This window comes from Lolium perenne, chromosome 6, assembly GCF_019359855.2.
Source record: "Lolium perenne isolate Kyuss_39 chromosome 6, Kyuss_2.0, whole genome shotgun sequence".
Classification (NCBI taxonomy): domain Eukaryota; kingdom Viridiplantae; phylum Streptophyta; class Magnoliopsida; order Poales; family Poaceae; genus Lolium; species Lolium perenne.
In genome coordinates this window covers 24,869,829-24,885,464 of record NC_067249.2, presented here as the reverse complement: position 1 = coordinate 24,885,464, position 15,636 = coordinate 24,869,829, and the positions used below count along the sequence as shown (strand labels likewise).

General features: G+C 44.8%; 1 protein-coding gene and 2 long non-coding RNA genes across 4 annotated transcripts; 1 reads left to right on the top strand and 2 right to left on the bottom strand.

The window, feature by feature from the left end:
* The first annotated feature begins 248 nt into the window (after positions 1-248).
* Positions 249-6,469, top strand: LOC139831927 (uncharacterized). Its single transcript, XR_011746331.1, has 2 exons — positions 249-368; positions 6,389-6,469. It is a non-coding gene; the product is annotated as an uncharacterized lncRNA (long non-coding RNA).
* LOC127308575 (uncharacterized) lies at positions 1,206-6,308 on the bottom strand. Of its 2 annotated transcripts, XR_007856681.2 has the most exons (7): positions 5,715-6,308; positions 4,679-4,744; positions 4,346-4,389; positions 3,864-3,992; positions 2,870-3,466; positions 2,326-2,394; positions 1,822-2,236 (listed from the first exon to the last, which is right to left on the bottom strand). It is a non-coding gene; the product is annotated as an uncharacterized lncRNA (long non-coding RNA). The 2 variants fall into 2 exon arrangements; XR_007856682.2 differs by lacking the exons at positions 1,822-2,236; positions 2,326-2,394 and adding an exon at positions 1,206-1,516.
* A 2,184-nt stretch (positions 6,470-8,653) lies between the features above and the next one.
* LOC127310668 (BTB/POZ and MATH domain-containing protein 5-like) lies at positions 8,654-9,601 on the bottom strand. Its single transcript, XM_051341318.2, has one exon. It carries the CDS (start codon positions 9,584-9,586, stop codon positions 8,654-8,656), a length of 933 nt encoding a protein of 310 aa, XP_051197278.2. The 5' UTR covers positions 9,587-9,601.
* Positions 9,602-15,636: the final 6,035 nt, after the last annotated feature.

The window sequence follows — 15,636 nt, the reverse complement described above, 5'->3', positions numbered from 1 at the left end:
ATTGGGTTTTACTTCCCGCGAAGACTGTTGCGATCCCCTATACTTGTGGGTCATCAAGGCGCGCGGAGGCGATCAAGTTCGCGTGCAGTGACGCCGTGCCCTGCAGCGACATCGTGCTCAGCAACATCAACTTGTTACGAGAGGACGGCTCCGAGGTACATACCGTGTGCAACTGCGCCATGGGGTTCGACTATGAGCCGGTTCGCCCTGCCGCACATTGCCTCAGAAACAGCGAGTGCGGCGGCGGCGGGGACAAGAAGGTCGGCGGCGAGGAGCCAAAGGCCCTGCCGCTACACACCGAGCTGTGAAAACCATACGATGGTGCCGATGCAACGTTCCAGACATGCCCTTTTGAAGTTTGTAATCTAGTAGTATAAATGCCCGTGCGTTGCTACGGGTTATCAAATTTTATTTCTCAATAGACATATATAATTCATAACTCACCATGAAAATTAAAAACAAATCAGGGTTATCATAATGTACTACAACATGATAATACCAAACACAATAACAAGACAACATTATTGTGCATCTCCATGGTTTCAAGTTCTAGATCTTCTTCTTACTCTTCCGCGGTAAGTCTCACACATGTGTTCTAGACCGTTATAACTGTCAACTCAACAATCTCTCCTTTTGGATGTATTATTGTCTAACAAAACATGAATACCGCAAATAAAAATATAATTGAAGGATGGTATGCAAAGAAGACATGGATACACATGAATAAAAGGGAGCGTTGTTACTTCACATGGTGTTGTGCCGCTGGATCATTATCCATAGATCAGATCAATACATATATGAACAGACATTGATGGCGATACAAGCGTGGGGTGGTACAAGAAGATATACCCGTTATAGGGTAGAGTATCCCTTGCCGATACAAGCGGGAGGTGAGACAAGAAGATATACCTGTTATACGGCAGAGTATGCCTTGTCGCCGTCATCGGCCGCGTCATCCTCCTAGCCTCAAACATTTTATTATACATATTAAATCAATATCAATCTTATTATATGAGAGTGGATTTTGTACTTACATGCATGGGTGTGGTTTTTTGTCACCATCTGTTTATTCCTTGAGATTCGTTCTCACCATTATAGATGAAAGATTTCTTTCTCTCTCCTCTTTTTATCCGAATCTCAAAGAACAACGAACAGTGATAGAAATATCCACACCCATGTGTGTAACTACAAAAGCATTTCCCTATTATAAGTCTGTATAGATATTTTGAAGTAAGAAATATTGTAACGCAATAAAAAACACACTTGTCACATTATCAATGAAGAACTTGGCTGAAAAGTAGGAATACAATCATATTAAATGTGTGGAAGCATGTATGTAAGCAGCTAAAAGCAAAAATGGGACACCTGTGTGGTGATTCTTGCAACGAAACATTGCAACCTATCTCATCGCCGTAGGAGGCGTCCACTTTGCATCCCGCACACCTTACAAGCTCTTGCATAGGCTGTTGGGCCCGTGCTTGGTAGAAGATTGAGTTGTGCACCCGGCAACCACAAACTGGCATTATCACCGCAGACACCAAACCATCAATCAGGGATCATAATGAATAACAGTAAACTGCAAGATAATCAACAAAGACATCACTTGTCTCAAATCCTTCTAGTCCCTCCCCGCACTTGATTGTAAAACACTGATGTAAAGTCACGGGGAGTGGGTATAAGAATGATAGCTAAATGCATATGTAGGGGGCTGAATTAGTATTAACTTGGTGCAGTTCCATCTCAAACTTATAACAAGCATCTCAAACTTATAACAAGCAGAGAAAGCTGAATACCCAACTGTAATAAATAAATATGCTTGAATAAACAAATTCATGAGACTACCTTTGCATCCACAATACATTCCTTTTGAATGGTTGTATATTTAAATTACAAACAGTGCAATCACCATTAGAATATTTATGGCCCTATACATCTGGTTTCTCAATCAACTTGAAGGTACTATTCCTGGTACTATCCTATGTACTGCATAACTCATTGGCTATGCTTACTCTAAAACTTCACTTTCTTTTCCAGGAATAATTTTCTAGGGAAGTAAGACATTAGAATTTGAATTTTGACAATCAATAACAAAAGGTCCATCCAGACCATGTTTGTTGACGGTGTGATTTTGCTTGGTGTCAGTCTCGGAGCTAGCATAATTGCCATAAGCACCGGAAGGTAACCAACTTGGCCTCTCCAAATATATGTTGATGCCACTCCCAGTGCTGACAACATTCTACATATGCATCATTTCAGTTACTATCTTCAGTGCCTAATTAAAATATATAACCAAGAATGTGCATTGAACTCAACAAAATCTGCAACCTGACATTATGTGTTGCTCCTGTTGCGGAGTTCATTCCCAATTTCTTGTTTCCCCCGGTGTATCTTGAACTACATTCAGGGTTTCATGCTATTAAGACATCAGCATATGTTGTACCATGAGAGGTATTAAAACAAATGGCCACAGCAGTAAACACACAACTCATTCGTTTCGTGCTATCAGGAAAATTATTCCAGAGAGCAAAGCACCAATTCAAGGACAGTAGAAATTTCTTCATTAACTGTATTGAAATCTCATCCAGTGATCCTAAATTCCAGTCTATCAGACATATAGAGAAAGCCACATCTTAGAAAATTAGATTACCAATTCAGTCACAAAATTTTAACGCATATGAGTTGAACAACAAATTTTATGAGGATCGGTAATACCCACTAATCCAACACAAAATTCGAGTTCCACTGTCAATTGGCCTATTTGTGCAAACCAACAATGCATCTACAGCAGGATATCATCAACTAAAATGAATACAAGCCAGCGCAAGACCAAAATTACTTCTGAATGTCTACATAGCATTGTGTCAATTACCTGAGTGTGTGTCGTCGAGCAGCTGTTGTGTTGCCGCTGCCGAGCTGGAGCAGATATTCAGGCGTGGCAATGTTGAGCTGAGGCGCAACTTCGGGCGAGGTGATTTCAATCTGGCACAATGCCAAGATGAGCTAAGTACTGCAGGTACAGAAAATTTTGAGTATACAATTAATTCAATAAAATTGAAATTTGCTAAATAAATGTGAATATCGTACAAAACCAATATTTAAATCATAATAAAATTAGGCTCATGTGGTTAATTTCCAATATTTAAAGCTGAAACCCCCACGTTGCGCGAACGCCCCACTATCTCCAACTTGAGCTGGGCAGGTGCAACCCTCCAGCGCTGAAGCCCTCTCCGCCTCAAGTGATCAGGTGCGCGTTGCTGCCTCGGCCAGTTGCGCACCCACACGTGCTCCTCCTCCCCAGCCGCCAGTCACACCGCCTCCATCCGCCCGGAACATGTGGAGCTCCTGCGAACATGTCTGAGACGTCATTGCTCCTTGGTAACTCGCCATGCTTCTCTGCAGCTCGCCGTGCTTCGTCATAGCTTGCCATGTTCCTCCGCAGCTCGACGTGCTCGTCATCGTGATCTACCTGCATGGATCAACATGTAGCTGAGAAAATTACTCCTCAGTTTGAAAGGTTTATCGTTGTGCACATGCTAAACTGAGGTGAAACGCGTTGCATAATGTGTTCAGCAACTTGTGCAAATTAGCAAAGTACAAAACATAACTGAATTATGATGATCAGAAGCCAACTTACCTTATTAGTTAGGAGTACTAAGTAGTGACACAAAAAAAATGATTTTTTTTGCAAAAATTGGCAGAAATAAATGAAGCAACAAGTTTCCGTAAACATGTTGATTATCATATAGATCTGAATTAAAAGGCTCCAATCCTTTTCTATACTGTGAAAACAAGAGTAGCTCCGATCCTTTTCAGTGAATTTCTAAATGTCGCAAGTGGCTTAGGTAACATAGAAGAGCATGTACCTTTTCCTTTATCCTCAATATGTCTCCCAACAAAAACATAGCCCAGTTCAGTAAACTCTATCCTCAATATGTCTCCCAACAAAAACATAGCCCAGTTCAGTAAACTCTAATGACTGTATGATCAACCTCCTGTAACGAACCAGGATCACACTCAATGCCATTACTTTCCATATGCAGAGAACAAGTTAAAACCATTTGTATTTTCAGTAAAGGAATAGCTATGTTTTCTGTCCCCAACTAATAAGGTAAGTGATTGAGAAGATATGACACACTATATCTATTGCAATTCAGATACATTGAGGACATTACATTTACAAGAAAAGACTGATATAGTTCACCAGAAGGTACTTCATGTACTGGGTGGTGTTCAATTTCGGATGAAACACCTAGACATGTAAAGTCTTCACTTCATGCACAAAAGCAATTAAAAGAAAAATTATAAAGGAACTGGAACACAAGAGTAAAATAAATCAACACCAAACCTCTATGTTCATGTAGTTGGATCCATGAAGAAAAACTTGTGTACCTAGAAGTAGAAGGCAGGGAGCGGTATAATTAGAAAAAAAAGGTAAACAATATGTAAGAGACTTTCTTGTTGATTATAAAGACACCAATAACAACTAATATTTGTATTCTCTGTAAATAAACAGGGGGGAATGCAGGTAATGTGCAAGCACTGATGAGTAAACAGAAGTTTATAATTCAAGAGGTGCAGCTATATTGTAATAATTAATTTCTTTTTTGCTTGTGAGTTCAATTGATTATATATACACATAATCCCTCTGAACTTACTTTTGTTGGAAAGAAAGATGTACCTATGATAAAAATCCACATAATGCATCGTGCTTGCAGAGAATTCAAGTACTCGAATTTTTGAGACCCTGCATAGAAAGAAAGCAGAAAATATTTAAGTAGTCAAATTTATTGTTCATTCTTTTTAGGTAGTAGAGATACATCCAATTGGCAGCAACTACGAAATTGATCTAAACAATTATTGTTTGTAGTTCTTGATTAGCTATCCTACTATTTTTTCTCCAATGATGATTGAGTTGAGATGAGCATATTGGGCACGATGAGATGTGTTGGACCTGATTGGGTAGTGCATGAACGTTTTATGTTAGCGCATTTGTAGAAATATTGGTTCATTGTATTGTCAGTTTGTGTACTTGGTTCTTCCAGCCAACTAACCAAGGCGCTAGAATGCATCACATTGGTCATAGACAATCAATCGAGTGCTGAGGCTGGTGGCTGCACTAAGAAAGAATGAAAGAACAGAGTGCTGCTGCCTGTGATACTAACTGTAACTTACCTAGAGGGATTGAGCTATACTAATCCTATGTTTACTATGACTTGGTATGAAGTACTACTTTCTAGAATTATTACAGGCTCGTAGCTTTTGGTCCGGAGTTTGTTGAATCCTTGCTCTGACATTTCACCATAAATCTGCAATCTCCATGCTCAAACATAGCAATATCTACAAGGAATAGGTACTACACTCTAGCATACATCATAGCAGCACAATAACGTGAGAACGGTCTCCAGACTTAAACCTACCAATGCCCTAGATATTCTCATATAGGTCGTCACATTGATAACCTCTGATGCAACAGAACAAATTGCACTAAATTAAGGAAGCTAGTGTCATCTTGATAAACTGGATCACACTTACCGAATCACAACCTACAACCAGCAGTCTTATCGTCTAATACAGCAGTACACCAATACGGGCACCCGCAGGCGAAGCTCCAAAACTGATGGGAACCATGGCTACATCCCTCCCATCCCAACCCCACCGCCCGCGAAAGGAGAAGCGCAGACGAAAAGCAAGAAGGGAGTTTTTAGAGAACGCACCAGGGAGAGGACGCGCCGCCACGCCATGGGCCCGAATCTCCAATCCCATATCGGTCCCTCCCTGCCCAGATCCGGAGCGTGGATGCCGATGGTGGTCATGAATAGCATGGAGCCGTGGCCGTCGCCGGCGGTTGCCTCAGTGCCCGGCAATCCTGCTCGGGCCCTCCTTGCCCAGATCCGGAGTTCGGCCGCCGATGGTGGCCATGAACAACACGGAGTCGTGGCCGTCATTTGTACTTTGCCTCAGCGACCTGCAGTCGTCCTCCATCGGAGCCCTCTGTCGACGCGGAAGGGGAGAAGAGGACCAGGTCAGGGCGGAGGCGCGAATTTGCGTGGAGGCGCAAGGATTTGCTAGGTCGCCTCCACGGTTTTCGCCGCTGCTGCCATCCACGCTCCCTTCTTCCATCCTCCCCCTCTTCCCGTTCGCCGCCGAGAGGATGGTCCCTAGGAGCCCATGGTACAACTCGGACAACGGAGCCGACAGAGGCGGCGCTGGTCGGAGATGAAAAGTGATGGGCGCGGCGGCGTGCGGGAAGGGGGGGAGGATGGAAGAAGGGATGGTATGGACGAAGCGTTTTTCTCGGGAGGCACGGTTTGCGGGACGGAACGGACGAAGGTACGACGAAACGTATCGGCAGAATAAGGAACCACTTTAGTCTTTTTAAGTAGTAGAGATATAATTAACTAGAATTTTTATTTATTTTTATCCTCCGTTGTATTGGTATATTAATCAGAGTATGATGTTTGATTTTACATGTGTCCGTGTCTGTGCTGACTGGCGAGAAAAATACTTTGCCTTTTTTTTAATTTCGTGTTGCATGCTTAAATCTTTTCAATCTGATAAGTGTGCAAACGTTATAAAAAAACAGGGTCAGGCCATCAGGGTATACTCACCTGAACATACTCCAAAGTATTCAGCTTGGCCTCTTTTTCTAGAAATCATAGGTCGTCTTCTAGATTTGTGTACGATGTTCGTAACACTATTCACCCTCAATTGGATCGTACTTGTACGCTGCAGGCTACTTATAGGGTTGCAGTTGATGGCACGCATGAACCCAACACATACTTTTTCAGCTCAACATATGAACACGGAGACATGCAAGCATGACAAATGAAATGAAAGCAAAACGAAGAACATATATATAGATAATAGTTTAGATTACTGCATCTGAAGCATCTAGGACAGATGGATATCGAATAGTAGCTGGGAGGTACTAGACAGGACGATCGACACACAAACATGACCCTCTTATACCTAGGAATGGATAGTAGTACTACGATTTTTCTGATGACCCGTCGAAATTTATAAGGGAAACATATATATGAAGTAGGACCTAGGTTTCTCGAGGGATTTATGAAGCACGAAACTTGGAGAAGAACTCCTTCAGGCCGGAGAGGCTGGTGGTTCTGATGATCTCGTCCAGGCAACCAGCGGTAAATACCTTGTGCACGGTGGTGCGGGATTTGATGAACTCCAAGCAGACATCCTTCAACCAGCGGCATCCCCTCCGCTCAGCCACCACAATAAGGGTGACTTCTTTTGGGCTTCTAGCCCAGCTTATAGGTTGTAGGCCGCTGAAGCCCAAAAGAAGGGAAGAGTTTCTCCGGGGCTTTTTTCTACCGTGAAGCCGGAATCCTGTGTCTAGCCAGAAACTGCTAGCGAGCAGTTTCCCGAGCTTCTCCGTGCAAAGTCGAACCGGTATCGTATTTGCCCTTTTGTTTCTTCCTCGCATCCCACATTCTTGCATCGTCCGCACAGTGGACATGGCGAGCCAGGCGACATTCTCTGCCGCCGCCGGCCGCCCGGCCCTCCGCCGCCGACGGTCCTCCGCCCGCCCGGCCCTCCGCCGCCTACGGTCCTCCGCCCGCCCCCGGCGCCGATGGTCCTCCGCCGTCCGCCGCAGCCTCTTCTAGGCCGCTCCCCTGCAGCTGCCGCCGCTTCCCGTCGCCGCCGGCCGCCCGGCCCTCCGCCGCCGACGGTCCTCCGCCCGCCCGGCCCTCCGCCGCCTACGGTCCTCCGCCCGCCCCCGGCGCCGATGGTCCTCCGCCGTCCGCCGCAGCCTCTTCTAGGCCGCTCCCCTGCAGCTGCCGCCGCTTCCCGTCGCGGCCCGCCTCTCCATCGGAAGCAGGGCCGTCGCCGGCGAACGAGCTCTCCGCCGGAGTACTGTCGACCTCGTCCTTTGTCCTCACGGAACGGCGACATTCAACTTGTCCCCAACCCTGCTCGTCCCCGACCTTCCTCGTTCCCCAGTTTCTTCGTCCCCAATCCAGTCCACCGCTTCGAGCGGTCGATTCGTTCCCGTGATTATCTCGACCTCGTTCTGTTTTAAATCTCAGTTTGCAGCATGGAGTCATGGACCGAAGCTCATTTTCCCAATGAAATAACCGCTTCATGTCCACTTCCGTAAGTTCAAGTTCGCGAAGAGAAACTTTGATCTGGAGATATCAATTGTTGATGTGTTCTAATTTTAATGTTGATGTTGTAATTATTATTAGACTTTCCATAATTTTCTTGATTTATTTATAGCTCCTTTTTAACTAAAAACTAGCATAGTATTGTATCATGGCTTATTTAGGACACATATCGAATTTAGGGATATTATAGATATTTCACAATTCAATACACCCAATAAGCCAAATTTTCAGAAGCCCAAAAGAATAGGAGGATCTGGCTTCTAGAAGCTTCTTCCCACCACAGTTTTTTCTCACCATTTTCTATAAGCCGGCTTATGCATAAGCAGAAGCCCAAAAGAAGTCACCCTAATGCCTGGCACACTGGCCATGGTTAGGAAATAACTGGCCAATCTCTCTTCACAGATTATCTTGAGCTTTTGGAGATCATATTGGACCGCAGCTTCAAGCAAATTTAGCACCATTTCTTCTTCTTCTACATTGTTCTCTCCTTTCTCTTCTTCTGCTCCAATGTTCTTAGTGTTCCCTCATTCTGCTCCATTGTCCGCAGTACTGTTGTCTCCTTCCTTGTTATCTCCTTCATTCTCCTCCAGTAGGATGAACCATGCAACTGCGTCGGTGTAGATGAAGGTAAGCAACGTACTAAATACCTTTGCTTCGATGTCATTTATCTTGAGGACACTTGGCGCAGTAGCGCCCTCATCCATGGCCCCGAATAGCTGTGCCTTGAAGACTGCAGATCGGGCTGCAAGCACAATCCTGTGCGCCGCGAACTTCTTGCCACCAACCTCAAACGTAATGTCGGCACCCTCCTTTGTGAAGAGAAGGTTGCTGAAATGGCTTTGCATGTCAGAAGGCGGCAATTGGATCAACACGGGATCCGTGGTACTGGTACCAGCGGCCTGCTGCCCAGTGTTGTTTTTCCTTTTTTTGCGGGCATGCTCCTCAGTGTTGTTATCTGCCTTGATGATAACAATGTCGCATCTGATGACGAAGCTATCGTTCTTCAGGTGTCTTAATCTTTCAAGAAACTCGTTTCGCATGAACCATGTGTATCCAATATCACCAGTGATGTCAAACTTTTTATAACGACGGATGATCGCTGGTACCTGCGACTCAGGCTCATCAATGAAACTGAACTCATACTGAACCTTGACGCCCTGGCTGACACCTTCGTGTCCTCCCACACCGTCGTCACTCTCAAGTATAAGGGACATAAACTCCTCATCGTCATCGTTTTTATACCGACAATTTGGGTAGTACTTGACAATCCAGCGATGGCCACCAACCAGGAAAGGACGAGACGAGATGCAGCTCCCGTTTGGTGTTGTGCCTTTGGTATTGGAGTATCCTTGGACCACGAGCAAGTGGTACCCGCTGTCCACGCCAGCGTCGAAGGGCGACGAGGTAAGGTCGCACAACTTACCATCGACGATGAGGGACACGCCAGCGAAAGCCATGTCCGACGAGCCTCGAGTGGTAGAGCTGCGAGAAACATCAGGATATGCGTGAGAATCAACTAGGTTGGGGCGCAGTTCGTACAGGATGATGCATGTACTGGGAAAAGAATGATCTAAGAAATTAAATCTAAAGGCAGTTCGCATGTATACTTACCGAGGATCGCCGGAGCGGCCGGATAGCTGCGGTGGGAGAAGATGAGACGATCCTGTGGTCTGTGGAGGAGAGATGTGCCAAAGGAGGACTGAAGAGAGCCGCGGTGGGAGAAGATGACGATCTGCATTTATATACATTCCTCCTTTTGTCAAAACCTCCTCGTGTTCAAACGTGATCATTCTCGGGAGCGCGCGCTTCTCTGCCTCCTCGATAGCTTAAACACGCACTACGCCGTATTAATGCAGGATTACAGTTCCGAGGAGACAATCGATTGCGCCTGACCTGAAATCGGTTCATTTTGTTCACACTGGTACTGCATGCACGTACACGCGCTGAAAAATTGTTGTACACCCAACGCCCTCTCTAAGCTCCCGTGCCAAAACAAACCACACCCAAAGGCGAGCACACGACATTAGTGAGAGTGCAAATCGATTGCCACCTCGCCAGCATTTGTACATCGTAGTAGTCAATGAGAATTTTGTCGTGATCAAGCGCAGCAATTAGCCAAAAGTGCCCCCATCCATTTCTTTTTTGGTTGTTTTTTAAGGAAAATGTCATCCACTACGGGAGAACTGGACTTTGCCGTGCACCAAAATCGCACGGCAAAGGGGCAAATCGGCTCGGCAAAGCCTTTGCCGTGCGTTCGTGCACGGCAAAGATTGCTTGGCAACGACCCGCCGGGCAAAGCCATATTTGCCGTGCGTCGCGCAAAAATCACGCGGCAAAGGCTTTGTCGTGCGCTTTTCTTTGTCGTGCGCTTGGAACCTTTGTTGTGCGCTTCCCCTCCGTGCGCTTCCCCTCCACCCCGCACGGCAAAGGATCCTACAACATCAACAGGTGGGCAGCGCAGTGCACAGGTGGGCGGCCTTTGCCGTGTGCATGTGCACGGCAAAGATGGCCTTTGCCGTGTGCACATGTCTTTGCCGTGTGCATACGCACGGCAAAGGTGCTAAAAAAATTCCAGATTTTTCCTGTTTCCCCATTAATCCCTGCATATGCAATTCACAAATACCAATAATCATCCAGATACACATATAACATAATATATAGAGCATTTGCACATCATCAATAACAAAGTTCATACACGAATAGTCCAACAAAGTCCATACAATAGTTCATACAATAGTCCAACAACAAAGTCTCCAACATAGAATGTTCCAAGTCGCACAACAAAGTTCATACAACCAACATCAACCTTCGACATTTCCGTGGCCACTTCCTTGTCCTTCTCCACCTCCTTGTCCTCCATCTCCTTGTCCTCCTACAAGTTCATAGATGCATAAGTGGCATGGAATGGCTAAAATTGACATATAAGGCATGTGAGAACTAAAATTGACATGGAATGGCTAAAATTGAACATAATCGCCAAAAGTGACATGAAATGGCTAAAATTCAACATAATGGCTAAAAATGATATGGATTGGCTAAAATTAACATGGAATGGCTAAAATTAAACATAATGGCTAAAATTGACATGTTGGAATGGCTAAAATTCAAGTAACTCATAAGTGACATGGTATGGGAGAACTAGAAGTGTAGAAGAACCTACAAGTGTAGGAGAGGCTCCGGATGATGCCCGTATTGTTGATGGTCATCTGAGGTGTCAGCGGGCTCTGACTTGGTGGTCGCTGGAGGAGCGCCAACATGTGCGGATCAGGCGCGGGCTGCAATATCCATAGTTCGGTTAGACAACGAACAAGATTGAGACGGAGATATTAAGTTAACCACTTACCCAGTTGAACATAGGAGGACACGACGTGCTAGGAGCACTACTTCCCGGTGGGGAAGTCAGCACGGCCTGATTCATGAACATCTACTGGAACATCTGTTGTTGTTGTTGCATCTGCTGCAATATCTGCTGCTGCATCTGCATGCTGTCCCTAAGCTGCGGTTGCATCTGCATCTTCTCCTCTTGGTTCCTCTGTTCCCTTTCTTCCATTTCCGTCTACGTTGTGTTGCCGTGATGTCAGTAAGATTGCAATGGAAAACATGTAATGAAGCGTAGAGGATCGACGAAGAACTTACCCGTAACTTCTCGACAGCTAGATCCGAAGCCCGTGGGCGGGTCTCTACCCGAGGCTGCTCGCTCGTACGCCCACAACGGATCTGGCGTAGAGATGAAATGGTCCTTGGGTCGACTAACCCGTCAGCAATCCCTAGGCGGCCACCCTTCTTGTCTTGTCCCGCAAGCACAGTTGCATCATCAACGAGAGTTTGTAAAAAAAAACTAGGGGTTCATCGATCTAACTACAAGATAGCTTTGAAGAAAAAAAACAAGACCTAGCTGTTATATGTGCTGCCACGTTAGACTCTCTACAGCAATGATTAAAACTCGACCTTCCCGATTACTCCTCCGCAATCTGCATACACTGATGTTGCCTCGTTCCAAATTTGTTCCTGTCCAGAGCAATACTGAATGACTTCCATGGAATATGTTGATTCTGTTTCTATATCGTTAGCCCCCATCGAAACTGCTACTTGTAATCCATATTGCGTAGCCAAAGCTTCAGCCATAGCAATTATGGCCACGTGAGGAATGAATTTTGTAGCTGCTGCAATAAAGGTGATATTTGTTTTTTGGTTGTTATGTAAAATTTGACCAACAAGTAGTGAAGTACATATACATACTCCCCCCCGTAGTCATTTAGTCTGCATTCTACAAATTATGAGTCCAATTAGCAAGTCATTTAATAATACTCCCTTCATAAAAAAAGAATAATACCGCATATTTATTTAAATTTAAATGTATCTAGACACTAGATCGCGTCTAGATACCTTCAACTTTAGATAAATCTGTGACATCTCTTTTTAAGACGCAGGGGGTACTAGTTTGATATGTGAACAACCAATCTAAGTTATATTTAAATTAATGACATCCAATAGAGGGAACATTACTGCTTCGTGTTCTATGTTACTGTTGGTTACAAAGTTAAAATATAGACTAATTCAAAACTAGTTCCAGGCCTATAGGATGTAGAGTATTTGAGAACGGATAGACTATAGTTTGTCGGTGTTTTTACAAAATTAATGAGTTAAGATAAAGGCAACTAAACTAGGGCAGTTCGATTTTTTTGGTTAATAAAACTTGGTCAAGAGAAAACATTAAAAAAAGAGCTACAACACCAGCTTAGAAACTAGGCCATCCATAGCCTAGTGGGCTTGTGCCGGTTGACAGTCTCATGGCCACTCAGACTTCTGAATACAACTTCTTAATGGAGACAATCCTTCGGAGGAGATAAATAAGGCGACTGCTTCCATAGACCCCCAACGTTGAACGGTTATGTTGAGCGGAACACAAGGACGACCCAGATTAATCCGCGGCGAGGGGCATGATCGACTTTTCAGCTTCGATTTGGGTACAGAAATACCCGACCCAAAACCCGCAGGACCCGTTAGCCGAGGGGTACGCGTATCACCGCGAGAATACATACACGCCCATACCTCTTCCGCGTACACGCCCGTACCCCTTCCGCGTACATACCCCTTCCGCGTACACGCACGTCCATGCCCACGGGTCCACACACGGGTCCACGCCCACGCGCACAGTCCAGAAGAGTCCACTACTTTATCCCCACTTGGCCGCATCCCCTCCCCACCATCCCCATTTCTGGCAAAAAGCAGAGGAGAGAAAACCCTAACCCTAGTTCTTCGGCGAACAAAGCCTCTCTCCCTACACTCCCATTTCTTCGGCGAAGCGCAGATCCGGCAATGGACATGAACTTTGCCGCGGCTGCTGCTGGTTTGGAGGGCGGAGAGGGAGCGGGAGCGGCTGCGGCTGCGGGGGTGGCCGCGGGAGCGGTTGCGGGAGCGGGAGCGGTTGCGCCTGCTGGTGCGGTGGCGGACGGCGGCGCAGGAGCTGCTGGTGCTGATCTGGGCGGAGGCGCTGATGCAGTGGCTGCTGCTGCTCGCGCCGCTGCCGAGGGGGAGGCGGCGTACAAGGAAATCGACGCCTTGTACGAGGTCAGCCAGTACGTCCAGCCCTGCGAGGTAAAGCTATGTCTCCCCTCTCAGATCTGGTAACCCCTGCAAAGTCGATGTAGTAGATGCGCGTGGATGCTATGTCGATCTGGTAACCGCAGCTATGTCCGCGAGTACATCGAGCCCTGCGAGGTAGATCTACTCCCTCCGTCCACAAATAAATGGATGCGCGTGGTTTTGAAGATACCTTGAACTTTTTGTAAAAAAAATCCCTCATTCGGCACTGATTGCTTGTCCTTGATTCGTCACTGATGCAATCTTTTACCTCTCCGGAGATTGCTGAAGCTTTGGCTCTTCGACAAGCGGTGCTGATCACTAGAAATAGGGTTTTTTCAAAGGTGATCTTCGTCATTGATTGCTTGTCCTTGATCCAACGAATAAAGGATTTGTCGAATGAAGATACCTTGAACTTTTTGTAAAAAAAATCCCTCATTCGGCACTGATTGCTTGTCCTTGATTCGTCACTGATGCAATCTTTTACCTCTCCGGAGATTGCTGAAGCTTTGGCTCTTCGACAAGCGGTGCTGATCACTAGAAATAGGGTTTTTTCAAAGGTGATCTTCGTCATTGATTGCTTGTCCTTGATCCAACGAATAAACACCACTGTGCTTGATCGGTCTCAGGTGGGAGTGTTGGTAAAGGACATCAAACTTGTCTGTTGAATCTATTGCTGCCTGTTAAACGCTCTTTAAATGAAGCGGCACACATTTTAGCTAGATCCTGTAATCTAGCGTCCTTCGGTTTTATTTCCAATTATGCTCCGGCTTGCATCCAGAAGACCCTTTGTATTGATATGGGTTAATGAATAAAGTGCCGTATTCTGTCAAAAAATATGCTCATTAATCAAGAAGATGCTTATAAATGTTGTGCATGCTAGTAACAACATTGAGAAACCAAAAATGATTATTGGGGGCTGGGATTAAGGCATGCAATGAGTGACCTAAAATGATTGAAAATCATACCTAGGGTTTACTGATATCGGTGAGTGATGGCATCTTTTCCATTTACATCACTATATTCTGATGTAATATAAATGTAGTACAATGCCATCTGATTCCTCTTATACATAAATGCTTCAGCGTATAGACTTTACACATTGTACTCTACCATGCCTAATGTATGGTTATTTGTGGTTGTTAAAATATTATTGAGCAATGTATCTAATATTATTTGTGAAGAACTACTTGTTCCAAAACACATATCAAATAAGGCCTGCTTCCATTTAATTTGCTAATTAATCACATCATATAATTACTCCTTGCCCCAATGCATGTCTCTCTCATATTTTTTAGGCATTAAATTAGTGAGCTAAAATGACGATCCACTTGCTCTATTTAATACAGGCATTTAAAGGACAAAAATGAATACAAACTGCTGATTGGTTAAAGCGGTTCAAAAGTGAAAGGTTTCTTTTTTATAACAATGTTTCGTACAAATTGTCACACCATGAAATGTATGTAGAAATGAACTTTGGGAAAACAGAATTTACAAAAAATGAATCATGAGAAAAAATTGGAATCTATGGGCAGAGTCAATTCGGTACTGTGCCCCTGTCCTGCAAAACTAATAAGGAACACACATTTGTCTGTAGCACTATGGTGGGGATTGTTAGCTACCTCTCATTTTTTGCGACCAATTGTAATAGTTCTTTGTTTCAGATGAAGTATGTTCCAGGTGAGGCATATCCAATGTCTCATCGGTTCTAATTTTCTTGTAGGATTATTCCTCATGTGTAGTCTGTTTTGTTCAATTAAATGAATACTGTCCTTCCATGTATGAAGCACATGACTAACTAATTTTATTTGCAGTACAACACAGATGACGACGTCGATGAGGACAACTTTGAGTCCTACGTGCAGAGGCAGGTCAAGGGATTCGAGTCTCAGATTCTGAAGACAGTGCGTAGGGGAAGGCATGC